We start from the raw sequence: 25,676 nt of genomic DNA on the forward strand, positions 1-25,676 counted from the left end.
AGCCATTCCGTGCTTCGGCTCCCGCAAGACAGAGATGATAGAATTCAACCTGGCCACTACTTGGTTCCTTTCTTTCGTTGCATGAGTGTATGTATCCATTGATTTCTCGCCGCGAACATCATCATCACTTTCATAAAAGCTAGAGAGAGAGAGAGAAGCCATGTCACGAATCTAGGTCTGGAAGCAGAATCTTTCTTATACATGCCTGCCGTAGCTGTCTACCTATCCATCGATATACATATTCGGTATTAGACAAGAGCGAGAAGAGAAGAGCAACGCCAGTTCCCCTAGCTCAAAGAGTAAAGTATTTTTTGCTTATTTTTACAAGCTGGAAGAAAAAGAACGCCCCAGTAAAAGGAGAATGGTATCCTGTATGTATCCTACGCATACAAAAGTATGGCGTTCCAAGAGGAGTGTTTCCCATAGCGCTACATGTTTATCCGACTCCGACTCCTGATGATATATGCCTTACTGTTTCCAAAAAGAGAAAGAAGAAAAAAAAAAACGCCCCCCCAGAACTTCCGTGTTCGCCTTCGATTAGAGGAGTGGAGGAGGAGGTCTGCCTAGGAGTTCCCTTCCCATCCGAGATCCATGGGCATAGGATCCAGGGGGCCGAGTCCGTAGAGGTGTCGGAATACGCCTTCCCCGATAGGCGTTAAGCCTGTTGTCTGCTCGGTCATCTCCCACCCGGGTGGGAAGTCCCTGCTGGGCGTCTCGGGGATGTTGAAGGGATTATCGGATGCGAGGCCCATTGCGGGGATACCGCTATAATCAGGTTGTGTGGAGAAGAACGAGTCCAGCGTTCTGTTGTGGGAGGTTGAGTGTTGTACTTGATGTGATGTTCCCGAGCTGGTCTCATAAGGACTGCCACCTGGGTTACTCTGTCCCGCTTGCATGTTCAGCCGTGGTTCGGATGGGCTGGGCGAGTTGGGCGTTGGGCGATTAGAGCCTGAGCGACCTGTATCGGGGGACATGCCCGTATCCGCAGTATTGCTGCCTCCGCTGTTCACGTAGCCCGAACTGCTGGAGTTACCAGGCTCCCCATATGGTGCAGGAGGTATTGAACCAAGAACCAGACCTTGCATTGTGCGTTGAACGTCTTGTCCCAGATCTCCAGTCTGCTGATCTCGGAGGGGAAGCCAATTGAGCCTCCCGCCATCGAAAGCTTTGTATGCATCATTAACAGCACTTGCTTCTACTCCAGAGGCTGGATTTGACTCGTGGCCCGAATCGGTCGAAGCATCTGGTAAAGTTGTTGGAGTGTTATTGTCCAAATGGACTTCCCTATCCTCAGATATTATCATGAAATTGCACTCGTTTTGAAAGCGTCGAGGCATTCCATTGGGGGTCTGTCTGCTCGTGCGAGGAGGCATTTTTGCACTTGAGAGCCCGAGCTATCTCTGTCAGTCGCGATATCCGAGAGCGGCAGCTTGAGTGGACTTACATTGTCTTCGCTATATGCGAAGATGGGTTTATATTTAGGATTTCGCATACCAAGACCTTCTAAATCAACATCCAGTTGTACTAAGAACGACTCGGTCAAAGGGTTCTTTTTCTTCAAAGCGTTCATGGCTGAAAGGAGGAATCGTAAAGAGTCTCCTGTTTGGCTATCGTCCGGACGGCTCTTCAAATACTGAACAAAAACGCGAGCCGCTACATACAAGCAGAATGACACGAACGGATTCATCTAGGCTCTATCAGCATCGTATGTGCCTTGATTAGGAAGAAGACTTACAGATGCTAAGTCCATATGAGAAACCATCCGCATGATGCTAGCAATCTCACTAGCAGCAGTTATACATCGTACCTTGCTTTCTGCGCTTATCGAAGCTGGAAGCTTGTTTTTATCGGCTTTGTATATCGCTGCCTGGTGGAGGCAGATTGTGGACGTGTGAATGTTCATATTAGTAAAAACGATATTCGGATTAGATAGCCCATGGGGTAATTTCAGATGTGAAGGCAGCGACAGTGATGTGTTGAGGAGGATGTTGTCCATATTCCTGTGTCGTTTCCAGAACTCCCCATTCAAATCATCATCGCAGTCGTTAGGCTCAGGCCGGTGTAAATGGTCAAGATTCCGGCCAAACAAGCAAGCCATCAACGCAACTCCTCCAAAGGAAGAGAGCTTAGATGCCCCAGAAAGGTTCATCGACTCTGAGAGCGACAGCGTCTGTTCCGGCTTACTCATCTCAAAGGCTTCTTCTGATGCAGGTAAGTCTGTCAGTATATCCCTCTCGTCAATGGTCATCGGCCAGCCTGTTCCGATGCTCGCATAACGGTCTTCGCAGAAAGCCATCCAGAAAGTCCTCCGTCTTTCCTCCTTTTCCGTCCAATCTCGAGGTTCAGGAAGGCATTGCTTTACATCCAACCCTTTTCCATCTATTCTGTGGAGACCCATCCTGTGCAGAGTCAGCACGCAGAAATTTGATTGACGTGAGAGTTACTACTCACATTTGACATGCACGTATTGCCGAACCTGTACTCATCCACGCTCTCGGGAAATACATCATCTTGAATTCAAACGAAGCTAGTAAAACATGTGCTTGCGCGTGCGCGACAGATATCATGTGTTCACCATGGCCCTTCAGGTAATCGGCCTCCATGTACTTCCGTGATCGCTGATAGAAATGGTCCTTGAGATGCATGTACTTCTCGGACACTGAAGCAGCGAGCGTCCACATAGCATATCGTAAGGTAACTGGAGGACGTTGATTTGGCGCCCTAAGAGTCGGTAAGTATAACTTATCAGAAAGGGAAGTTTCCAAAATTGAAACACAAGAGATAAAGCAATATTCCAGACGCCATGCGGCACTTGATCCAGTGGATCCCAAATCAGGCATGCAGACAGAGGGAGTAAGCCCTTTTTAAACCAGAGGAAAATCCACTCAAGGAAATTCCAATAGCTTACAGGTTCATTGCTGCGAGATACCGAAACTTGTGTATCATCGGCAGAGATGGATGTATTTTTTCGAAGTATATTTGATGTCTGCTTGCATGTAAGCGTGTTGTCTGGAGAGTGTATCAAGCCCACCACGTACAATTCGTCGATGGTTTCTCGAGGTGGTAGTGGCTCTTCAAGACCAAGCCCAATCATTTCCCAAGTGAAAGGGGTATCGTCAAGCCCCATACTCATATTGATATCAGGATTAAATCCCAGATCATCTATTGGCTGTTGAGGAGATCCTTCATTATAACGCCAGCGTTCTGTAGGAACTTCATTTACAACTCCTCCAGGTGGATTTTGAGATCCGAAATCTGTGGCTCCAACAGGCTGAAGACCAACTCCAGAGCTTTGGCTGCTTGTGAAGCTTGTTGGTCCAGCTTCTGGTACGGATACCAGAGGGTCCTGTGTTTTGAGCAATGTCTCAACCTGTTCTGTAGAGACGTGAGCCTGTTAGTTTGGTAATTTGATATCGAGAGATATTCCAAGTGAGCCCTAGGGAGACGTACTTAATCTCTCTTCCAGGGCCTTTACGTATCCTCGTTTTGGCCCCGACTTTTTGCGAACCTCATCATACGCGCAACTATGGCCTAATCTCGTACATGTCGAACAGCTTGGCTTTGATCCGTCACACTTGAGCTTCCTTTTCCTACATATGATACAAGCGATGCGTTTGGGCTTGGGGACAACAGAATCACCGGCGCTTGCTCCCCCAGCTGTAGCATTCGCATCCACAGGGAGACTTTGATGACTGTCTCGTCCATTGCTCCCTGTTGGGCGGGAGAGATCGTTGAAAAAGCCCTCGGGAGGGGTATTTGACGCAGATGACATAGTCTCGACACAGATGTTTGTTGTCTGAATATTATAGCGCACTTCCAAGGATTGCAATAAGCTCAACCAAACCTCGCCTCCTCACAAGACAGACCCTGCTAGATTTCAACCTGCCGTTGCGAAAAATGAGAAATGGTACACTGGAGCTCTATGCGATGCTTGCGGGATAGCCGCCTAGATGGGCGCTAAATCGTTGCAGGTAGATGCGAATGCAATTCTGGTGGGTTGCCAAAAGATTCTCATTACATTCATTCTGAAAATTGAATGTTTTGAGGACAGAGGACCTGAGATTGCGCCCCGCGCTCCCCAAGTCTGCGGTGGGAATTGCTCGTTCCAAAAAGTATATAATTAAATTCGGATTATACGAGTCGGCGTTCGCTTCGCTTTAACTCCGACATCAATGGAGTGAGATCTCACTGCCAACGAACAAAGGAAGGGCTTTGAAGGGAGGGGGGGATGTGTTTGGAAGAAGGAGAAGAGAGACGAGACAAGATGCCATGAAGATCAGAAGCGAGAGGGCGCGCGACTCGAAGGATTCGCTTTGAACAACAACAGCCATGTGCTCTGTACGTACTGCGTACAGCTCAGTATGTCAGAACTAAGACCCAGGACCTCAAGGCAACAACGCCGTTGCGTTTGGGTTTGTTAGCCGAGCGGCCATGCCACATCGCCCAGCGGCGACTCGGCCGTAGCTCAGTGCGAGTAACGAGCCGGGGAGATATTGGACCGATCACGTGCTATCATCAAGAAGCTGAGGAGGTACCTTAAGTAGGCATTCCCTAGGAAAGGGATGCGATCAAGAGACATACAAATCATATCACCATTCAAACACTGTAGCCACACGGTTGACACCAAAGCGGGAAGGAAGCTGTTTGTTTTGCTATCCCAAGTCACCAAGACAATTCTAGTAATGCTCTCCAGAACGAGAACAACAAAAGAATAAACCAGCAGAGTTGACAACATTGTACAATATTTACTCACATCACTAGAAGAACATACACAACGGCCACCGGGATAGAAAGACAAAGCCGATACTGTGACCACCATAGCTTGGAGAATTCCGGAAAACGTCATGGGTAATGTACAATTCCTCTTTCAGATGTAACAAACGATCTGCTTTTATCTCCTTTCTGGATCAATACCAACGATCTTTAGACTGCCGAGATCAGTATAGGCAAGCCAATACCGGGATGGGTGCCAGGCAACAACAGGGCACGCCCCTGATGTCTTGACGCTGTGAACATATTCCCCAGTCTCCGTGTGTGCAATCTCCAATCCAGAGCCCTCATCGCTGCCGCCCACGATGAAACTCCCATCGAAACTAAAACTGATACTTTGAACAGGCCCAGTCATGTCAATCAACGTCCGCTGACATATCCAATCCGTTGTATCCCAGAGGGCTATGATAGAGTCCGAACCGCCAGTCGCAAGGAATCGCCCGGTAGGTTGCATCTCGATTGAGAGACAAGATGAGGTATGGCCATTAAGTGTAAAAGGGGTATCTGGGTCATAGCTGTAATGAAAAATCGGCTTAAAGTCAGGGTATGAAAGAATTTTAGTTTTCCCTTCCCCGGTTGTGAGGAAAATCTTCTTGCCACTAAAGCAAAATGCTATCTGGTTTGTTTGAACAGACTGTTGATGAGATGCTATTGGTGTCGATTGCGTTGGTGACAAGATAAATATATTATCAGCCTGAAGTTTGTCAGTCATAGGATTTCGAGCAAGATGGGAGGAATCTGTACCTTGTTCCCAACCACGAGTGTTTCTCCATCTGGACACCATGCCAACGTGAAGGCATCGCCGAGACCTTTTACTTCATTGACCACGGCTTTTGTACGCACGTCCCAAAATTTGACGACGCCATCGCTGCTTACACTACACAGCTCAGCGTCCTTTACAGGATTGAAGGCGACCTTCTCAATCCCTGCCGCATGACCTTTGAGATCTGTGGAGTATTTCACATTAGGACGGTCTGGATTCCAACTAAATCAACCAAGAGTTAGCAGAGGCCGTTTATGGGGGGACTTTGGTTCATACACCCGTAGGGTTCGATCTGCAGATCCAGCGGCTATCAAGGTACCCAGGGGATTCCAGGCAATCGTCCGTAGACTACAATTTGTAAGTTAGCTTTGGAGTGGAAAACTGGAATTTCAACAACCAGCTACTGCTGAAGACGTAAAGAAATAGTCGCATGGTTCAACGCCTCTGTTTATGTAGCTCTTTCATTCGAATACCCAGAACTAACGTGTCATTTCGAAACCTGGAAAACTCAGAGTTGTCCTCTCCTTGTCCACCAAAAGTAATACAGTGACTCAGACTCCCGGTGACGCCGCTCAACTACTTTGTTGATTCGGTTTATGAAGGACAGGAGATTGATTGATCACATTTTTTTTGGTTCATTGTCAAGAGAATTCCAAAGAGAAAAGGTCATTGAATTTCACCAAGAATGGATACGATCATGATCAATTGGCCAAAAAAGAAAGCCTATGACTGTGTAGGATGACGTTTTGAGATCGCATATACAAGGATACGTCCGTGGAGAGAAAGAACAAGAGGCTAGGACGCGACAGGAGAAGATTGTAAAGACGTACCTGTGAAAACCTGGCCCTCTTGATCCAGGATCGTGGTAGGTTTGAGTCTTCGCAGTACTGAAAAGTAAAGAGAATCTTTCTTTAGAGACGTTCAGCCTTTGGCGCGGGGGCGGCGCCATCTCTCGGCGTAGATCCTAGGTTCTCTGCAGGTACAGAATACAAGGAGGAGTACGGAGAGGCAAACTGAAAAAGTTATCTAGGTACCTTGACACTTTCGACTTCTGCGGCCAGTAAAGTATCAACAAGTAATAATCCAGCTGACGGATATATGGCATATATTCACTGGATAATGAGATGGACAAGGTTGAAGAAGAGGTGAATGGTATTCGTGGAATGGGTGGGCGAATTGGGATGGGGCGAGACACAGCCAGGGACTTCGTCGTCAACCGACCAATCAATAGCCCCCTTTCCTCCGTACCAGTTGCATCCAGTACACCTTCGAAGGAGCGAGCTCGACTGCATACTTACAGTATTTCAGCCTTCGAAATGAATTGAACTCCAAGAGCTTCTCTGAACGTGCGCCCATTGTTGTGCCACTTCGCTGGCATGCGAGCATACGAATGAAGTATCCAGCGGTATTGCGTCGCCATGTACTGGCCCGTTGGAGCACCCCGGATATATGCAGCAAGCAACAGCAGGACAACAAGAAAGCGCGTTGTCGAGTCCGATGATGATGCCGAATCGCGCGAAACAACTGAGGGTACTGGCTCTGTTGAAGGGGATGCCCCAAGCAATGGATCAGGAGGGAGGTCAGATTACAGCCTTGAACCCATTTCTGGGACGTCCACGCCGGTGACCCCAATGACTCCGGGTATCAAGCCTGTCGAACAAGATAATCAACGTCCTCTGTCAGCGCGACTCCTCGAACACGACTCTTCTGTACCTGGCAGAGCTTCAGAACTCGCAGGAAGGGAACCCATACTGGCGCTGAGAGTATCGAGGACGGGGCATCTTTTTGCTGTCATAACATCAACGTCTCTGACAATATGGCAGACGAAGGTATGCTATCCCAGCCTATGGTACCAGCACTTCTAATTAGTCTAGCCAACCGCCATACTAGCTATGGTTGTGAGGTCCAGCAAATCTCTGAGGACTTACGGGCCAAATGTTTCGTTGCTTGTACGACCTGATTCTGCCATCTTCGTCGTTCAGACTACGCTCGGCTACCTCATCACATATAGCTTGGCTACTGATCCAGACACTCGGGTATACAGACCCCATTTTGCGAATCATATAAATGGTCAAGCCCGGAGGCAGAGTAATTTTAGTGGGACACGAAGTCAAGGGGGAGACAGGATTCTCTGGGGACCTGGGGAAGGAGGAGGGGTCCGGGATGTAAGTGTTCGATTTCGGATGGTGATCAAGGTGGATGCTGGTATTGGAAGAGCGTTGGCACTTGATGATGAGATTGTTGTTGCAACCCAAAAACCGGCAGCTATCCAATGCATACGATGGACCCCCGATAGCACCGGAAAACAGACAAGTACTGAGCTGCTTAGCAAGATGGAGTGGTTGTCGAAGAAGTCGACTGTTACGGAGATGGTTCATGACCGGCCCATGAACTTGTCTACCTGGATTACCAGCGATGGCAGAGCGTATGCCGTGCAACGGGTCTCTCCGTCAACGGACACAGAGGCACCCCAGAAACTATTCATGGGTTACTGTTTTCACACTCCCCATACTGCTGGATCATATGCAACCAAGTCCGCTATTAATGCTAGATTTTCTCTCATAGCTATTGGCTGTACAGATGGTACAATCCATGTCTACACGGCCAGAGACTATGTGGGTAATATTCCACCCTCACACACACACAAAGCCTCGGTTTCTAGACAATCTTCAGGCCGTCTGACATGTTTAACTTATTCTCCCGATGGATATTGTCTCTTTGCTGGATATGAAAATGGTTGGGCTATGTGGAGTGTATTTGGAAAGCCTGGAGCTACAAGTTTTAGTGCCGATCGAAATCTTTCCGAGCAAAACGAAGAAGGCTGGCTGTGTGGCATCAAAGAAGCTGCTTGGATTGGAGGAGGGTCAGATATTCTAATGATTGGCCTACGGGATGATCGTATATGGACCATGGAGATGGCTCGAAGCGCCATCACTGGGTGTTATACCTCAGCCAACATTTCTCGAACATTACTTCAAACCACATCAAGCTTAATGATATACCGAGGATATGATCTACCCGACTTGACAACAATATCGGCCGAAACATCTTTGTGGCACATTGCCCAGATACCTTCTAGTTACTTGGTGGATCAGTGGCCAATCCGATCATCTGCCATATCTGCTGACGGCAGATACGTCGCCGTGGCTGGTCGGCGTGGGTTGGCACACTATAGTGTCAACAGCGGGAGATGGAAAACTTTCGTCAATGAAAATATGGAAAACGAGTTCCAGGTAAGAGGAGGTATGTGCTGGCATCAACATATTCTCATAGCTGCTGTGGAAGCTGGAGAATCCTTTGAAATACGCCTCTTCTCTCGCGAGGCAGCGCTTGACAATTCGTTAGTGCTTCATGTCGAGGTATTGCCAGCCCCTGTTGTTCTCATTGCACCTTCTGGGGACGACTCGCTCTTGGTTTATACCTATGACAATCTCTTATATCACTATATCTTTATGGCAACATCTAGAACAGTCAAACTTGTTCAAGTTGGCCAAATTGCCTTTCACGGGATCGTGAGGTCGCCTGCTAGAGTTAGGGGTCTCAGCTGGATCTTACCAGAGGAGCAGCTAGTCGAGGGCGACCCATCACAGGATGTTGCTGTTGCCACTGTTTTGTTTCTCGTTGACGGCAAGTTGGTTCTCCTTCAGCCGTCACTCAACGAGGAAAACCAACTCAAATATGATATGCGTGTAATCTCTCAAAATGTCGAATACTACGCTTTGATGAGAGATCAGCAGGTTTCCAACCCTCCACGAGGTGTGGGGGCGTCGGTTTACGGAACAGCCGGAGAAGAAAATGGTCAGGATGAGGGAAATGGCCCACTTCGAGACTCGTTATGGACTTTTGAGGGCAATGATATGAAGGTTTGGACCGATGTCCAGGATGTACTTCGATCTGCCTCTACGGAACTGGCTCGGGAGTTACCACCGATGGTTTCAATACCGATAGATTTCTACCCCTTATCAGTCTTACTAGGGAAAGGAATCCTTATTGGCATTGAACCTGAGATTGTTCAGCGCAGGGATGTGAGCTTCGCTTTTTTCAGATTCACCGTAGGGGTCTGTATCTCCAGAACTCCAAATACCTTTCTTGTGCTAACCCACCACCAGACTCACTTGTTCATACCTCAGGTTCTTCGGTTCCATCTGGCTCGGTATGATTCGCCTGCGGCATTACACTTCGCTCACCAGTATCGAAACCTCGCATACTTTGCCCACTCTCTAGAGATCCTCCTTCACAATGTTCTTGACGAAGAAGTAGATACAGCACCGCCTCCAGAGACCGCTCTGCTACCTGGTGTGCTCTCATTTTTGTCTTCGTTCAGCCAATACCTTGATATTGTGGTGCAATGTACCCGAAAGACGGAAGTGCGATCATGGCGCACGCTTTTCACATACCTACCGCCTCCTCAGGAGCTCTTCGAGGAGTCTCTTCGGAGAGGCTTGCTGAAGACAGCTGGTGGATACTTGCTTATCCTCCACAATTTCGAGGAATTAAGCTCAAGTTCGGAACAGTTGGTCCGGCTGCTCGCAAGAGCCAAGGACGAAGGGGACTGGGAATTGTGTAAAGAGCTTGCACGATTTCTAGCAGCTTTGGATGAGAGCGGAGCCACGCTGGTGGAGGCGTTAGAGCTCGTGAATCTCAGAAGCCCCGGGCACCAACTTGAAAACAGCAGCTTCATGTTTGAAGGGAGCAGGCTGAAGATCCCGCGGGCGATCAAATCTTCCTCTCGCAATATGAATGGTAGGGATGATAGTGACCAGGATGAAAGGTCGGATAGCAGTATAAAGGATAGCGGCTCAGAAGGCTATCTCTCACCGCACGGCGAAAAGGCTACATGGACAGTAACTTAGGGTTTTGAATTTCGCGGCATAGAGGGGCGTTATAGCGCAGTGTATTTGTCTCAATAGCGAGTCCGGAATAGTTGATTATTTGAATATGACCATCAATTTGCATGATTATTTTCCATATAGCCCCTCTTAGACAATGTTTGCCTTGGCGGCCTCCCGCTTAGTAAGATCAATTGCCCCGCGCCTGCACCAAATCGCTTCGTATAAATCCGAGCCTCACCAACATCCATCCAACGCCAGCCTCGGGACGCCTTCCTCGATATCAGCGGACGAAGCTGCCTACCTGGCTAGTGCCCTATGAGCACCTGCTGAAGGGCGACTTGAATCATGGATGACTTCAACAGCGAGACGGATAGCGATTACACAAGCTACTGGAGAGACTGGGTAAGTCTGAACCTTTCATCAGACATACTTTCTGCGCCATGCGCCCCCGTTCTGGAGGAAGGCACAAGGGACGGAGGAGGATTGAAGGAGGGCCATGTGCGATGCCTGCTAGACTGTGGTGGAGGACGGCTTGGATGAGCACGTTAGCATCACGGCGGCCACTCCAAATCCAAGCTCACCTCCGCGCGACGAAGTGCACACACCTGCCAAACACCTGCGAAGCATGGAAGAATCACGAGCAAACCATCCTTGTGCCTCTGCATCCGACGAACCCCTTGTTGACCGCTCTATCGCTGCACTTGACCTTGCAATATCTCGCAAGAGGCGAGCAAGCCAGCTGAGTGATGTCGAGGTTCAACCAAAACGTCGGTTTTCTGTCGAAGCCACGCGGGTTGATGATGAGCAAGTTGTTATCGCTGTCAGAACCAACCATCGCTGCAACACTGACGTCGAAGAGGGAAGGGCTTTCTATGCGGAAGTAGCTGAGCATATAGAAAGGCTTCGTCTAGAAGTGCAGCGTTCCGGAGATTCCTGGAAATTTCTTGTTCTCTACCTATTTTACTTGGGCTATTGGTGACCATTTGCTAATATTTCTCTCTAGTTCATCTCTTCGCGGGGGAACGAATACTTCTGTGAAATTGACGAGGATTATCTAACGGACCGATTCAATCTTACCGGCCTGAATACAGAAGTACAATACTATCAATATGCCTTGGATCTTGTCACAGATGTCTTCGATCTCGACTGCGATGATGAAATGCGGGAGACCATCGAAAAGTCTGCAAGGCACCTCTATGGACTTGTGCATGCAAGATACATTGTAACGACGAGGGGCTTGGCAAAGATGGTTTGTGATTATCCGAGAGCCTAATAAGGATCATGCTGATATCTCATCATAGCTCGAGAAGTATAAGAAGGCCGATTTCGGGAAATGCCCACGCGTTATGTGCAAGTCACACCCCCTCTTGCCCATGGGCCAATCAGACGTCCCCAACGTGAAGGCAGTCAAGCTCTACTGTGCCAGATGTGAAGATATATACAATCCCAAGTCTTCCAGGCACTCTGCTATCGATGGTGCCTACTTCGGCTCGTCCTTCCACAACATCATTTTTCAAGTTTATCCGGCCCTGATCCCTACGAAGAGCTACGATCGATACGTGCCAAGGATTTATGGTTTCAAGGTCCATGCTCCAGCGACCTTGATACGGTGGCAGCACGCAGAAAGGGATGATATGCGAAGACGCCTGCGCAAGCTCGAGATCGAAAGTGGTTTCAAGGAGGATGAAGAGGATGTTGACGCCGAAGATTCGGAAGAGGAGGAAGAAGAGAACGTCAACATCGAGGGGCTGGAAAAGAGAGAGATGGTGCGAGGGGAGGGCCAGTGAGCGTAATTTTTTTGAACCGAAAGAAAAGCAGTCTCGAGTATTTGGCTATGGATTGTCTTTCTTTCATGAATGTTTCTTAGAAGTGATGGGTTACACTGCCAGGCGTTGAACAAGGCTTTATCCGACGCAAAGTTTCCGTGTCGTATCAAGCCTTAGAGTGGCTACCTAGTATAGAAATGGCGTTGTTTGACAACTTCCCCTATTCCTACTCTATTATCGCTCTTACAGTGTGCCCACGCATACCAAGCATAATATACCAAACACAGTGAAATCCTGAGTACGGAGTATCTTGCTCTTAAGTCCGATTCAAGGACCATACCCGTGTAACCTAGAATCCCCGTCCCATACCACGCTATTTCAACACAGACTCTAGTAATTATTTATTTATTTAAATTCATCGCACGGTAGATGGTTAGGTAAGGTAAGAGACGGTGAGTTGATTGATTGACTTGGATTTCGGGGGTTTTATGGGAAAGGGGGGCTTTGAAAAAAGGGGAGGAAGTGGTAGGGGGAAGGGATGGAGGGGTGGGGGGGTGACGGCGGTATGTGGGATTCCCGCGAGGTGGGGTTCAAAAAGGGGGGGAGAGGGAGGGAGACGGAGACGGAGACGGAGACGGAAACGGAGACGGAGATGGAGTATTTACCTCTGGCAAATCGATTCGACGTGCTCAAGGGGCTGCAGGAATCGGCGTCTTTTAACTGTCACTTGATTCTGAAATGAAGAGTATGAATATCACATATCATAGAGATCGTTCGTCACCAACATAATCGTTATTTTAACCACTCAATGGCCAACTATATAAATCTCGTTTTTCTGTCGTCGTCGTATCATAGTCATATACAATGAGTGACCCTCTACTGTTGCTTGCCATCCAGGTCGGTGTAGAAGTTGTAACCGAAGGTCTCGGTCGGGTCGCTGAATCTCAGCTTCTTGTCAATGGCAGTGATCTTCTTGATGTCTTCAGGGTCAAGCTTGAAGTCACCCTCCAAGTTTGCCTTTATCCGAGAGGGAGTCTTGGATTTTGGAAGGACGGAGTGGCCCTTCGCAACACCCCATGCCAAAGCCACCTGTGCTCCGGTCTTGTTGTACTTCTTGCCAATCTCGACAAGAGTTGGGTCATCCTGGGAAGAGATGCAATTAGCAATGCAAAATAACTCGAAACACTGGAATGCTTACCATCAGCTTGCCCATGTTCTTGCCACGGTCGTAGATGTCGTTTTGGTTGCCAAAAGGTGAGTACCCTGTGATGTGGATACCCTTGCTCTTCTGCCACTCCGTGAAGTCGTTCTGTTGTAGCCAGGGGTGGCACTCAAGTTGGTGAGCTGCAGGCACAACGGAGCCTTCTTTCAGGATATGTTCGACCTCGGCCCTGGAGAAGTTGGAGATTCCGATGGCCTTGGTCTTGCCGGTCTTGAGCAGCTTCTCCATGGCTTTCCAGGTATCAATGTATGAGATATTGGCGGTCTCGTTCTTTCCATCCTTGTCCTTGGGGAACAGATCTTCACCCGGCTTGAAAGCGCAGGGCCAGTGCATCAGGTACAAGTCGACATATTCCAGCCCGAGATCCTTGAGGGATGCATCAAGAGCTGGCTCAACATCTTCAGGCTTGTGCTTGTTGTTCCAAAGCTTTGTGGTAACGAAAATCTCAGATCGAGGAATGCCGCTCTTTCTGATGGCGGCACCGACCATGGGCTCAGTCCCGTAAACTGCATAGCCAAGACTGTTAGCCAATGCCGTAAAAACGAACAGATTGTCTCTCCGGGGGAGAACTCACCTCTGGCTGTGTCAATGTGTCTGTATCCGGCCTTGAGAGCTTCGGCGACGGCGGCCTCTTGGTCGTCCTTGTCCTGCCAGGTACCGAAGCCAAGGGCGGGGATGGAAGCACCGGTGTTAAGCTTGTGGGTCGTCATGTTGCGCTGTTGTTGGAGGTGAAGATGAAGTGCAATAGGTCTGTATGAAACAGGTGAGATTTGGGAAGAAGCACGCGAAGAAAGACGAACTGCACGAGCAAACATAGTGAGAGACGAAGAGAGGGGCGAGCTTTGGCGCTTTATAAGAATGGGATCACTTAGGCTTTCCACAATATCTCCTTCGGACTTACGATGCCCTTACGTCAGCAGTTGTTTGCAATGCACGGAGTATGACGAAAAGCCACTTTAAACTTCTCCACCCGCGACGTTTGAGATACGGAGTTGATGGTGACATATGGCAATATCATATCATTTTGTCCCGCGCCGGAGAATCTTTGACCCGGGGACTGCACGTGCCGATAAAGCGCCAAGGTGGGTTAACCCCGCTGTACCTTACTCCGGTGTCCGCATAGTCCGCCGTAATGATACGGGGAACGGGGAAGCGCACTGCTTCATCCATTGCCGCGCGACAACACGGCGGCTACCTTTGCAATATCTGCATTGCTCTGTAGGCAAACCACAGCCAATGGAAAGTCCTCGGCATCGTGAGAACCGAGCCTCTTGAAGCTTCAAGCGCCAAACTCCAAGCTCCAAGCTCTACCGCGCGGGTCCGCCTAGAGACTGGTGACAGTAATCGGCCTTGGACGTCGACTGAGAGAGAGAAAGAGAGTCCAAGCACAGAACAGCCTTTCCTGGAGAAGAGAAGCTCAAAAGAATAGACAAAAGGAGGCAGGCTTATTATAATGGACGGTTGTTACGTTGAACGTTTGCATTTATCCCTATCTAAAAATACCCGAATCTTAATTCCCAGAGCAAAGCCACAATAGACAGCCAGTCAGCTGTTGCGAGAAGGTCGCTCGCGTGCCTCGACCTCTTGGCTTTTTCAACATCTGCGCGTCCCAAAGCCTGAGATAAGTTTGGCCTTCCATTTCTTCTCTTTTTCTCTTTTCTGTGATATTTTCTTTCTTTTCTCTTCAGATCTTTTCTGCTTGCAAGACAAATCAGCTTTCAACGCCCCGACACGCTCAAGATGAGCTCCAGCATGAAGCCGCGAGCCCGTCCAGGCCGCGTCTCGGCGAAATTGATCTTTTCATATGTACTTGACTGGGTAGTCATAATACTCACCGCTGTAGTTGGCGCTGTTTTCTCCATTATCACGCCCAATAAACGCCCATTCTCGCTCGCCGATCCAGACATTAGCTTCCCATATGTCGTCAAGGAGAAGATCTCAACGTCGACTCTGGTCCTCTGCGGGCTGGTGGCTCCGGGAGTCATCATCTTTATAGTCTCGATGATATTTGTCCCGGGTCCTGCTGTATCAAAATCAACACCGAAGTCTTTGATATGGCGACGAAAACTTGTAAGATTCCTTGGAAGCAAAACCACCCTGTTTGAGCCATCGCTGGTGGGACATACATTGTATGGGAGCAAACACCCCCTTACTTTTATGCCCCACAGCCCCTGAACAGTTCCCAATTGAGTAACCACTGACTTCTCAACCATACAGTGGGAATGGCATCAAGGATGGCTTGGACTTGGCCTCTCCCTAGCATCAGCATTTCTAATCACCGACGGAATGAAGAATCTCTTCGGCAGACCCCGAGTAAGCACTCTCTCAATCCTCTCCACTACCAGTTCGTTAACTTTGCCCCTAGCCTGATCTTCTATCCCGCTGCAACCCGGATCTAGCCAACGCGTCAAAGTACGCCATAGGAGAAGTCGGGAACCTCGTCACCGCGGCTATCTGCCAAAACACAGACAAATCCATCATGAACGACGGCTTCCGAAGCTTCCCCTCGGGCCACTCCTCCTTCTCCTCGGCGGGCTTAAACTATCTAAGTCTCTTCCTCGCCTCCAAACTCAGCCTCACCATCCCCTACCTCCCCCACAGCCCCTCCAATCCCAACACCCCCGCCTCCTCCCCATCCCTCCTCCGCGCCCACTCCGCCTCTCCACCTCTCTACCTCCTAATCCCAACCATCATCCCCTTCCTATCCAGTATCTACATCGTCTCGACGCGCTTTTCCGATTTCCGCCACCACGCCTTCGACATTCTCTTCGGCTACTTCCTCGGCACCTCCTGCGCCCTCTTCGCCTTCCGCTACTACCATCTGCCGCTCTCGCGCGGTGCCGGCTGGGCCTGGGGCCCTCGCAGCGCCGCCCGAGCTTTCTGGGCTGGCGTCGGCGTCGGCTCGTATGTTGGGGATGAACATGCTACAGCGGGGGCGGATCAGGATGGAGGTGCGGATTATTTATTGAGGGAATTGACGACGAATAACGAGGGATCGGCGAATCATGGGTTTATGACTAGCAGCGATGTCGAAGCTGCTGCTGCTACTGCTTCTGCTTCTGCTTCTGCGAGGGGAATAATGCCTGGCTATTGAAACACGTTTTTTTTGGGAAGTGGAATGCATAGATGCGTACGGCGCAGTTTATGGGTATGCTTTCTTGTATTATCTAGTCCATCCATCTACCTTGAAATTATATTTTGAGAGTCTTATGTATGTATTTTATATATCATGGATACTGATAAATGAATCAATGAATAATTCGTCCATAAAAGTGGTTCTAGTGATAGATTGATTTCGCGTGGTGAGTCTTCTTTCTCTCTTAGCAGGCTGCGTGCTTACCCCTGAATACCTAACCTAACCGAGCGTGCCTCTTTCCTTACCTTTTCTATCGGGTTCATTGATAATGAATAGCACAGGAAATTTGCGAACTTTCAGTACCATATTATGTATTTGTATTCGTTCATAACTCATTGATGTACCTTATGTAGTCGCCTCCCAACGCCAAGCTTAAAAGCTCAAGACCCACATGTAATCTGGTATCTACCTTACCACCCAAAACCCTCACAATGTAAATATATACCCTCAGCTCCTGTCCCTTTATTCACAGCACGCTCATCCGATAACCTGACCACCGTATTTCGGACATCGCTGTTCAGGCCCAGGGGACCGCAGACAGCGACACCGGTCTCTCCTTCGGCTTCCTCCAACAACTCGCTCAGCAGGGAATAGAAATCTGGTCGCCCGCTGTGGAAGGATGCGCACGGGAGGATTCGGGACTTGGTGCCTGAATTCAGACTCGAGATCTTGGGCCGAGGTTGCAGACGAACTTCGAGGTCATCCTTGCCGAGAGATTGGTCCTTCTCATCAATTGCTTCCTGGCTACTGTCAGGCTCCTCCACGTTAACGCAGCAACATGGGCCGGCGCTTTTGTCACATTGGCATCCACACTCCTTGATTTGATCTTCTTCCCCAGTTGTGAAGTTGGTGTCGCAAGTCACGTGAATCTGGATTGAAAGCTCAATGCCAGCTGCTTGGAGGGCCTCGCAGGCGGAGGTGAGTTCCGAAGACGTCCATGATGTCCAGGAGGTATTCTTGACAATCCAAACGAATACCAGGCGTTTGACAGGTAAGCGCGCTTTTTGAGCTCGAGCAGCAATGTCAAGAAGGATGGGGAGGGTAAAGGTGGTGCCGGTAGATCCCGATATGAGGAGAACTGTGTCAAAAGTGGCGAAGTCGGAATGAGAGCCGCCGTAAGGCCCATCAATAAGGGCGATGTGTGTCGAGGTTTCAGGTGATGGAGATCCAGAGTCTTCGGTGGTTGGGAGAAGCGACGTGGTAGAGTTTACGGCGGATTTTAGGAGTCGTGAGGTGAAGCCCTTGTGGCTTTTGAGGATGAATACTAGATCACCGGAATGGGATGAGGGTATAGATGCGATAGTGGCAGGATGTGATTGCCCAGGTCCGAATCTTGGAATGGACAAGAAGACGTGTGCTCCAGGGCTCCATTTCTTAATCGCCTTGCATTTGACGGTGATTTTGGTTACGCCACCGTCCAGGGCGGTCATGATAGCTCTCGGAGGACGTGCATTGTTCCATGCGCATCTGAGGTATCGAATTCCCCGATCAGATACATAGAGACCAATCGGGATATAGATGTAGACCCTTGAATAGGTTTCGGGCAAATGAAACATCACAGCGATAATGAATCCGAAGAAGGTGATGATGTGCTGGACGACAAAGAACTCGTAGGAAAAGTTCCGGAAGGGTGCCAAAGTGCTGAGATTCATCCAGATCAGGATAGCGTAGACTGCCCAGCCTGTGGGTATGCAGGAATCGGTGGAGTACTCCAGGTCCCCGAGACCATATTTGTTCCATGCCATATGGAGGAGAATCACATGGAGAGTGGCGAGGAAAAACAACATCCTCGATGCCCATCGGTGGACGACATTGAGTCGCTCATACGAGATGCCACTAATAAATCCAATCAGGTTGTTTTTACCAGCAAGCAAGATCAGCAGTGGAACCTGAGCAACGGCCAGCCAACCAGCTCGGACCCCCATCGACGTATGGTACTGGGCCCCTGGAATGTCAGTGTTCATGAATTCGAGCAAGAGCACCCAGGACAAGTATCCGACTACTAGGATGATAGTTCCAATGGGAGGGACCTTAAGGAATCGGCCATTTTGCGGTGTATATTGAGCATAGGAAGCTTCACGGAAGATTGCCGTAACACAAGCAATCGTCTTTGAGACGATATTTGAGGGGGAGGCCGGCCGAGGTCGATTGGCCGCCGCTGCACGTATCCTATTGAAAACGTTCAGCGTTGCCTCTAGAGTAGGGCTATCCAGCGCTTTACATACCTCGAAATCTCGGTGCCCTTCTGGACAATATTGAAGAAGCCAAAGGCAGCAATGAGCGCACACACTCCCCACCAGAAATCCCTCGCGTACATGTTGGCCTCAACCATGAAGACGCTGTCGTCCAAGATCTCACCCAGAAACATATTTGCCTGAGTCTCATTGGAGAAGTCGATTCCTGAAGCATTGAGCCCGCCCGTGGGCATTGAACCACCCCCCATATCCATATCCATATTGGCGGTATTTGAGGCGGCGTCGCTTGAGATGTACTGAATCCGACGCTGTCGTGCTTGAACCGACCGACCGTGAGGGGCGGTGAAAGACAGATGGGGGGTATAGGAAACGAAGGTTTGTTTGTGTGTGGCAGAAGGACGAGGAGTGAAGAAACTCGACTTGATCTGATTTTTGACTTCTGACCTGATGCCCCGCGGGTATCTACTACCCACCAAAAGATGTGGGGGGGGAAGGGGCCCAGAGGGAATAGAAGGCGCAAATGCTGATTGAAGAGATCGAAGGGTGGAAGGCAAAGGAGGTAGACAAGGCAGATATAGATATAGAATTATATCATATCTCTTTCATGCCCGCATCTCCAGAAAAGACGGGAGGGGAGGGTTCAGAGTGGGAGAGGGGCAACAGCGGGATCAGCAGCAGATATACAAAGGGAAAGACCATCAAGGGTCCTAGGAAACTTGCTCGCGCCCGCACGGCATGCGTTGCAGAAGAAGAAAAGCGCCAAAAGACCAACCTTGCTCGCGGGAAGTAGACGATTCTATTTATCATGATTACTGTTCGCGCGTCTCTTACTTGCGCATACAGGCGCACGTCGTTGGGGCCGGGGATTTTGCAGTCTTTGTATCGTCGTTTGGCAAGCGAGAGGGCTCGTCTGAGAGAATATGAGCATGTTTCGTGCCTTTCGAGCCTAGCGCCGCCTTCAGCCCGAGAGACCGGCGCTGTCAGGAAAGTGTCAGCCAATGCACAGAAGCTTTCTCGTCTTTCTTCGCTTCTTTCGCTTCTTTCGCGATCATCTTGACGAGAGTTTTTATGAGTAAGGCATGATTAATCAATCTGGTTAATGTGCGGCGCTTTAGAAGATGTCATGTGCTTCTGTGTTGCGTGATGCTGTTCTGTTCTGTGGATAGGTACATTCTGTGTCTCTTGTCGGCAATCCTTTGACAAGGTTCAGCCTCACCTTAGCATAACATGACACTGGAACAATAGTATTTCCACTTTCACCTTCTTTCTTTCCCTCTCTGCCCTCTGCTCGTCATCGAAGGCCCGCAGACAGCCAGGGGCCCTTTACAATACATTCATTACAAGAAAGAAGCCTTCTCGAAGAACATAGGAAATTGTGCAGCGCATTAGAGACGCTCGGAAGACCTTCCCCCTTTCCCCCTCCCCCTAAACCATACACATACAGACATACAGACAGAGAGGACTGGACACCTGCTGCCAACCCACGTCCAGCACTAAGATATCAATACCTTAAACTACCCTCGCCCTCACCCTCACGCCAAAGAGTTCCCATCGTAGAAAGACGAGGCTTAGAGACTAATGATTCAGAACAGAAACTGAAATTAGGCTGTCGCTTGCTTGTGGAGGTATGGGGGATCGCGGTGGAAGGCCGCTCTGAACTCCTGGATGTATCTCTCCTTATCGGCCTCGGCGCGGTCTTTGTATACCTGTAGAAAGTTAGTCTTCAGAGTGGGAGAAGAGCTCTTTATCAATGCACTAACCTTGCGTTCACTTTCTGGTAAGGCAAGGTACTCGTCCCGCAAAATTCGACTGGCTTCACTGAATTTGATGCCCTTCAGGTCACCAGAGGCCCATCTGTCTTGTGTGAACAGAGCGTGCTCAGTTCTAGCTTTCTTGGGAATTCGGTCATCTGGGATAAGTGGATATGATTTGCCAGTCCGTTTCTTCAAGAGCATCCGCGCATTGTTGGCGACCCGAATCTGTTCAGGTGTGTGGCTCTGGATCCACTGCTTGAAAGCAACTTCGTTCGCCTCCTTGTTCTGGTTGGCTGTGTGATTGTATGCCTAGGGATTACCTTGTCAGCAACTACCACAAAAGACACGGCGTGACTGTTATACCTCAAGCTCACCAGGACTCAGGGACTTGTACTTCTCCGCAACATTCTTCGCATATACCGACACCGCTTGGCCAGGGACAGATAGTTCCGAGAAGAGGACTTTCCAGGCCGAGGTTGGTTTCAGCTTTGGTGGTGATAATACCAGCGCCTTAAGCTTCTGGACCTCCCGCTTTGCTTTCTCTTCCGGGGTCAAAATCTTCTTCTTCTTGGGCCTGCCTTTCGTCTTTGGCTTGGCAGCAGCCTTGTCCTTCGCCTTCTTCACTGGTGTTTTGGGTTTCGACTCTGCACTTGTTTTGCTTGCCCGAGTGGCTTTGGTTGCTGCAGCGAGGAATCGTCGAAACTCAAAAGATACTTGAGTGCGGGATAAAGCATTGTCAGTGCTCTTCGAGACACCAGCGGCTTGTAGATGCCAGACGCTCTGGAATACTCGGGTTGTTGACGGTTGCGACGCCCCGGCGACCACCCTCCTAATGGCCGATCGTCCAATACTCGACAACATGATGATTTTCGAAACTACACTCGAGGTGCCTCTGTTGCTGTTTCGGTAGATGTCGGCACTCCAGAGCAGAATTATCGGGGATTGACGTTGGAGGGGCAGCAATGAGCTGCAAGATCGATGTTGATGGAGCTCGTGTTTGGAGCATGACCAGCCAGCCCCTTCCTTTCCCTTTCTGACACGCGAGCTCCCCAGTGACGGAGCTTCCAAGCGCGCGGATTCTACGCTTCACGCTAAACCAATTTGGGCTTTCGCTTTCTCTCATCAGCCTCCACCCACATGTGAGCCTCAGCCTACCTTATTACATACCCTCACCTCCATACATGTTGAACGCCGCCGTGGAATTACCTCCCAGCACCACTCTTCTTCAGCACACGCATTTCCCGAATCCACGGGCTCGACAGAGGCGGGAACACTAGGGTTACTGTAGAATTTGCCTTCAAACTCTGCCAGAAAGTACTTCTGCCCGCGAAATACCGTTGACTGAGGCAACATGGTCCGGCACAGGGATTCTCGCTCACCATCGCCAGTAGGAAGCCAGCACTCCTCGAAACGAAGCAAGAGAGATGATGATTTCCGAAGGGATCGCGATCGGAGGGATGATGTTCGGGGCCAAAGACGGCGCAGTCGCTCCCGCAGCGCAGATGTAAGGGCATCTCAACCCGACGGAGCACTTCTACACTCTACTAACCACGGTCTTGGACAGCGTCGCCACAGAGACCGCGATGCCCATCGTCGAAGGGAACGATCGATAGACCGCAGAGACGATGATTATCACAGGTCCGGCCGACGAGATCGATCAAGGGACCGCAGAGATAGATATGCCGATAGGGAGCGATCTCCAGACAGGCGGCGACGCAGAAGCCGAGAGCGGGATTACCGGGACAGGCGAGACGACTCCTATGATAGGGCTCGAAGGCGCCGCGAGGATTCTACTGACTCATGGTCCCGTAGCAGAGGCGAAGATAATCGTGGGAAGGCTCCAAGTAGATCGGAAAGCGCGAAAGCCACCGAGGTTCGCCCATACCCATCACCCTCTGGTAAACAAATGGCTAAACTGTTTATACAGGCCCCCAAAACACCAACCCCCGCTGCCCAGACTGAGGCCGAGAAGAAGGCAGAACGTCTTGCGAAGCTGGAAGCATGGAAGAAGAAAATGGCAGAGGATAAGGAACGTAAGGAGAAAGATCTTGGAGCAGGAGGGACTCGAAAACTTCTGGATGATATAGATCAAAAGGCCAACAGATCAACCTCCGTTGGCTCGCCACTATCTCCAGGAACTCCCAATGTTGCGTCACCAGCGCCTTACGCCGGGAAATTCGATCCAAAAGCGATCGCGAAGAAAGCGGTGGCGAATTCGAATAATGCAAGTACTCTGGGGAATGATATACCACTCAAAGAGTTATCTAAAGCGTCCGCTACCTTAACTTCTACAGCCAAAGGGTTACACGCTGACAACAAGCCAACAGCCTTCAACAGTGCATCAAATGGTACATACCCAATTTCTAAGCTCATATTTGAAGAGTGTGCTGACTATATCAAAGGAGCATCTGCACTGCCTAAAGCCAGGGGGAACCTCAGTGCATTCGGGCTTGGTGCTAAATCTGGTATCGATAACGAGAAATCCTCCTCAAAACGAGCTTTGGATTTTGGAGATGATGAAGAATCTAGAAAGAAACTTGAAAAGCTACCGTCCCTACCTCTGGCAAACGCCGATGATGCTGATGCTGCGCTCGCTAACGGTGTTGAGGGAGAAGAGGATGATGATGTAGACATGGAAGCTGCAGGCACCGAAGAAGAGGCCGCGGCAGCAGCGAGGGCAGCCGCAGAGAAACGTGAGGAAAGACTCCAAGAACAGGCCAACCAGGATGGCGAGCTGGATCATACTACTGAACCCGCTACAAATGGGGACATCAAAATGGATGACGCGCCCGATGCGAACGCCCGCCCTGCCGAAGCGGAGGAAGAAGAAATTGACCCCTTGGACGCATTTATGGACGAGATGGGTGACCCCTTTGCTGCTCCGAATACAAATGGCACCTTCAACAAGACCCAGAGCAAGGGTCAACAGCAGGAGCCAGAGCCATTGTTTGGGGACGACGATGTAGAACTCAAAACTATCGAAGCCGACCCAGACGATATTCTTGCAATGGCAAGCAAAGTGAGGAAAAAGAAAGACTTACCGGCAATAAATTATGCAAAGATGGATCTTGAGCCGTTCCGCAAGAACTTCTATACAGAACCGGAAGAACTAGCAGACATGACTGAAGCCGACCTCGCAGATCTACGGCTTGAGCTCGACGGCATAAAGGTTGCTGGAGAAGCAGTGCCAAAACCCGTGCAGAAGTGGTCGCAGTGCGGTCTCAATTATCAATCTCTTGAGGTAATCCGCAAGTTAGGCTATGAACGGCCAACAGCGATCCAGTCGCAAGCAATTCCCGCAATAATGTCTGGTAGAGATGTTATCGGCGTTGCCAAAACAGGTTCCGGTAAAACGATCGCATTCCTCCTGCCTATGTTCCGCCATATTCGAGACCAACGACCACTAGAAGGCTCGGATGGCCCTATAGGCCTGATCATGACACCGACGCGAGAACTTGCAACCCAAATCCATAGAGAGTGTAAGCCATTTTTGAAAGCTATGAACCTTCGTGCTGTCTGCGCGTATGGTGGAGCTCCTATCAAGGACCAGATTGCCGATCTCAAAAGGGGAGCTGAAATTATAGTCTGCACACCGGGAAGAATGATAGATCTACTGGCAGCCAACTCCGGTAGGGTCACAAACCTTCGGCGAGTCACTTACGTTGTTTTGGATGAAGCAGATCGCATGTTTGATATGGGTTTTGAGCCTCAAGTCATGAAGATCTTTGCCAACATCCGACCCGACAGACAGACAATTCTCTTCTCAGCTACCATGCCTCGAATCATGGACGCTCTAGCTAAGAAGACCCTCCAGTCACCGGTTGAAATTACTGTCGGTGGACGAAGTGTCGTTGCGAAAGAGATCACCCAGATTGTCGAGGTGCGCGAGGAAAAGGAAAAATTCCACCGGCTGCTGGAGCTACTGGGAGAGCTGTATGACAAGGACGAAGATGCACGTACTCTTATATTCGTGGATCGGCAAGAGAAGGCGGATGACTTACTGAAGGATCTGATGCGTAAAGGGTACCCTTGCATGTCAATACATGGTGGCAAGGATCAAATCGATCGCGATTCGACGATAGATGACTTCAAAGCTGGAGTTGTGCCTATAATGATTGCTACTTCGGTAGCGGCTCGAGGCCTCGATGTGAAGCAACTCAAATTAGTCGTCAACTTTGACGCGCCAAATCATCTGGAGGATTACGTTCACAGAGCTGGTCGTACAGGAAGAGCAGGAAATACTGGGACAGCCGTAACCTTCATTACCGAGGACCAGGAGCAGTATTCCGTAGGGATAGCTAAGGCCCTCGAGCAGTCTGGACAGCCTGTCCCTGAACGGCTGAACGAGATGAGAAAATCGTTCCGAGACAAAGTCAAGACGGGCAAATCAAAAGACAGTTCTGGATTCGGAGGAAAAGGATTGGAGCGGCTTGATGCGGAACGTGAAGCAGCGAGAATCCGTGAGCGGAAGACGCACAAGACTGACGGGGATGATGAGGATGAGAAGGAGGAGAAAGCGGACGAGGATATCGTGCTCAAAGCTGCCTCTGCCGTCCAACCCGCAGCCTCACCTCACACCCCTCAGCCTTTCGGCGTTCCTAAGGGGATTGATTTGGATGGCAAGATCACGGTACACCGTACCGAGCCTGCAGCCTCCTCGTCCTCAGGCGGCTCGAAGAATCCGCTTGATAAAGTCACGTCGGCCATCGACGCCATCAATGCTCGACTCAATAAGACCGGCCAGTTACGATCCGGGGTACCCATTGATAACAAGGGACCTGATGCGGGTGCTTTCCACGCCACTCTGGAGATCAACGACTTCCCCCAGAAAGCGAGATGGGCTGTCACGAACCGGACCAACGTGGCCAAGATCCTTGAAGCAACGGGCACCTCGATCACGACCAAAGGGAGCTTCTATCCACCTGGGAAGGAAGTGCAACCGGGCGGCGACCCGAAATTGTATATTCTCGTCGAGGGGGATACTGAGCTCGTGGTTACTAATGCAATGAGGGAGTTGATGAGGTTATTGAAGGAGGGGACGATGGCAGCGGCAGATGCAGAAGGCAGAGCCCCTGCAAGTGGACGGTATAATGTTGTGTAGTCAGTACTGGTTTGGTGACACCGTGCAAGAAAATATAGCACAAGATTCTGAGGAAATTTTGAACGCTCAATGGATTTCATTCTCTGCCAAAAAACTCCTAACTCACCCTCATGCGCCATCGCAGCATATTAGATATA

The 25,676-nt window shown here is 49.8% G+C and overlaps 9 protein-coding genes across 9 annotated transcripts; 3 read left to right on the top strand and 6 right to left on the bottom strand.

Moving 5' to 3' along the window:
* Window positions 1-175: 175 nt before the first annotated feature.
* Window positions 176-4,165, bottom strand: M430DRAFT_119788 (hypothetical protein). The gene is made up of 7 exons (XM_024861757.1): window positions 3,451-4,165; window positions 3,039-3,375; window positions 2,909-2,986; window positions 2,452-2,721; window positions 1,736-2,399; window positions 1,445-1,687; window positions 176-1,394 (listed from the first exon to the last, which is right to left on the bottom strand). Exons 1-7 carry the CDS (start codon window positions 3,770-3,772, stop codon window positions 564-566), a joined length of 2,745 nt encoding a protein of 914 aa, XP_024721501.1. The 5' UTR covers window positions 3,773-4,165; the 3' UTR covers window positions 176-563.
* M430DRAFT_34576 (hypothetical protein) lies at window positions 4,141-4,346 on the bottom strand. The gene has a single exon (XM_024866580.1). The coding sequence runs from the start codon at window positions 4,329-4,331 to the stop codon at window positions 4,170-4,172; it is 162 nt and encodes a 53-aa protein (XP_024721502.1). The 5' UTR covers window positions 4,332-4,346; the 3' UTR covers window positions 4,141-4,169.
* Window positions 4,347-4,891: 545 nt separating this feature from the next.
* M430DRAFT_27299 (hypothetical protein) lies at window positions 4,892-6,482 on the bottom strand (the record flags this gene model as incomplete). The annotated part of the gene is made up of 4 exons (XM_024865572.1): window positions 4,892-5,464; window positions 5,515-5,755; window positions 5,810-5,881; window positions 6,364-6,482. The coding sequence occupies 4 exons, from the start codon at window positions 6,480-6,482 to the stop codon at window positions 4,892-4,894; spliced, it is 1,005 nt and encodes a 334-aa protein (XP_024721503.1).
* Window positions 6,483-6,819: 337 nt separating this feature from the next.
* Window positions 6,820-12,152, top strand: M430DRAFT_65952 (hypothetical protein; the record flags this gene model as incomplete). The annotated part of the gene is made up of 5 exons (XM_024869202.1): window positions 6,820-7,362; window positions 7,408-9,591; window positions 9,643-10,167; window positions 11,369-11,614; window positions 11,667-12,152. Exons 1-5 carry the CDS (start codon window positions 6,952-6,954, stop codon window positions 12,150-12,152), a joined length of 3,852 nt encoding a protein of 1,283 aa, XP_024721504.1. The 5' UTR covers window positions 6,820-6,951.
* Window positions 12,153-13,007: 855 nt separating this feature from the next.
* M430DRAFT_138531 (hypothetical protein) lies at window positions 13,008-14,150 on the bottom strand (the record flags this gene model as incomplete). Its single annotated transcript, XM_024862571.1, has 3 exons — window positions 13,928-14,150; window positions 13,330-13,859; window positions 13,008-13,274 (listed from the first exon to the last, which is right to left on the bottom strand). The coding sequence occupies exons 1-3, from the start codon at window positions 14,061-14,063 to the stop codon at window positions 13,008-13,010; spliced, it is 933 nt and encodes a 310-aa protein (XP_024721505.1). The 5' UTR covers window positions 14,064-14,150.
* Window positions 14,151-15,105: 955 nt separating this feature from the next.
* Window positions 15,106-16,447, top strand: M430DRAFT_100606 (hypothetical protein; the record flags this gene model as incomplete). Its single annotated transcript, XM_024860647.1, has 3 exons — window positions 15,106-15,423; window positions 15,571-15,666; window positions 15,719-16,447. 3 exons carry the CDS (start codon window positions 15,106-15,108, stop codon window positions 16,445-16,447), a joined length of 1,143 nt encoding a protein of 380 aa, XP_024721506.1.
* A 452-nt stretch (window positions 16,448-16,899) lies between these two features.
* Window positions 16,900-18,944, bottom strand: M430DRAFT_49920 (hypothetical protein; the record flags this gene model as incomplete). Its single annotated transcript, XM_024868101.1, has 2 exons — window positions 16,900-18,658; window positions 18,715-18,944. The coding sequence occupies 2 exons, from the start codon at window positions 18,942-18,944 to the stop codon at window positions 16,900-16,902; spliced, it is 1,989 nt and encodes a 662-aa protein (XP_024721507.1).
* A 1,341-nt stretch (window positions 18,945-20,285) lies between these two features.
* On the bottom strand, window positions 20,286-21,299 carry M430DRAFT_18405 (hypothetical protein; the record flags this gene model as incomplete). The annotated part of the gene is made up of 3 exons (XM_024863866.1): window positions 20,286-20,390; window positions 20,445-20,747; window positions 20,802-21,299. The coding sequence occupies 3 exons, from the start codon at window positions 21,297-21,299 to the stop codon at window positions 20,286-20,288; spliced, it is 906 nt and encodes a 301-aa protein (XP_024721508.1).
* A 490-nt stretch (window positions 21,300-21,789) lies between these two features.
* Window positions 21,790-25,539, top strand: M430DRAFT_49922 (hypothetical protein; the record flags this gene model as incomplete). The annotated part of the gene is made up of 4 exons (XM_024868102.1): window positions 21,790-21,942; window positions 22,003-22,311; window positions 22,366-22,786; window positions 22,844-25,539. 4 exons carry the CDS (start codon window positions 21,790-21,792, stop codon window positions 25,537-25,539), a joined length of 3,579 nt encoding a protein of 1,192 aa, XP_024721509.1.
* Window positions 25,540-25,676: the final 137 nt, after the last annotated feature.

This window comes from Amorphotheca resinae (genome assembly GCF_003019875.1).
Source record: "Amorphotheca resinae ATCC 22711 unplaced genomic scaffold M430scaffold_5, whole genome shotgun sequence".
Lineage (NCBI taxonomy): Eukaryota > Fungi > Ascomycota > Leotiomycetes > Helotiales > Amorphothecaceae > Amorphotheca > Amorphotheca resinae.

Excerpts from the sequence above, each read along its gene's own strand:
- M430DRAFT_119788 (XM_024861757.1), bottom strand. The coding sequence starts at position 3,772 with ATGTCATCTGCGTCAAATACCCCTCCCGAGGGCTTTTTCAACGATCTC. Across the intron at positions 2,722-2,908 it reads TATCTCGCAGCAATGAACCT|GGCGCCAAATCAACGTCCTC; the intron begins GTAAGCTATTGG and ends ACCGACTCTTAG. Across the intron at positions 1,395-1,444 it reads TCGCATATAGCGAAGACAAT|CTCGGGCTCTCAAGTGCAAA; the intron begins GTAAGTCCACTC and ends TGACAGAGATAG.
- M430DRAFT_34576 (XM_024866580.1), bottom strand. The coding sequence starts at position 4,331 with ATGGCTGTTGTTGTTCAAAGCGAATCCTTCGAGTCGCGCGCCCTCTCG.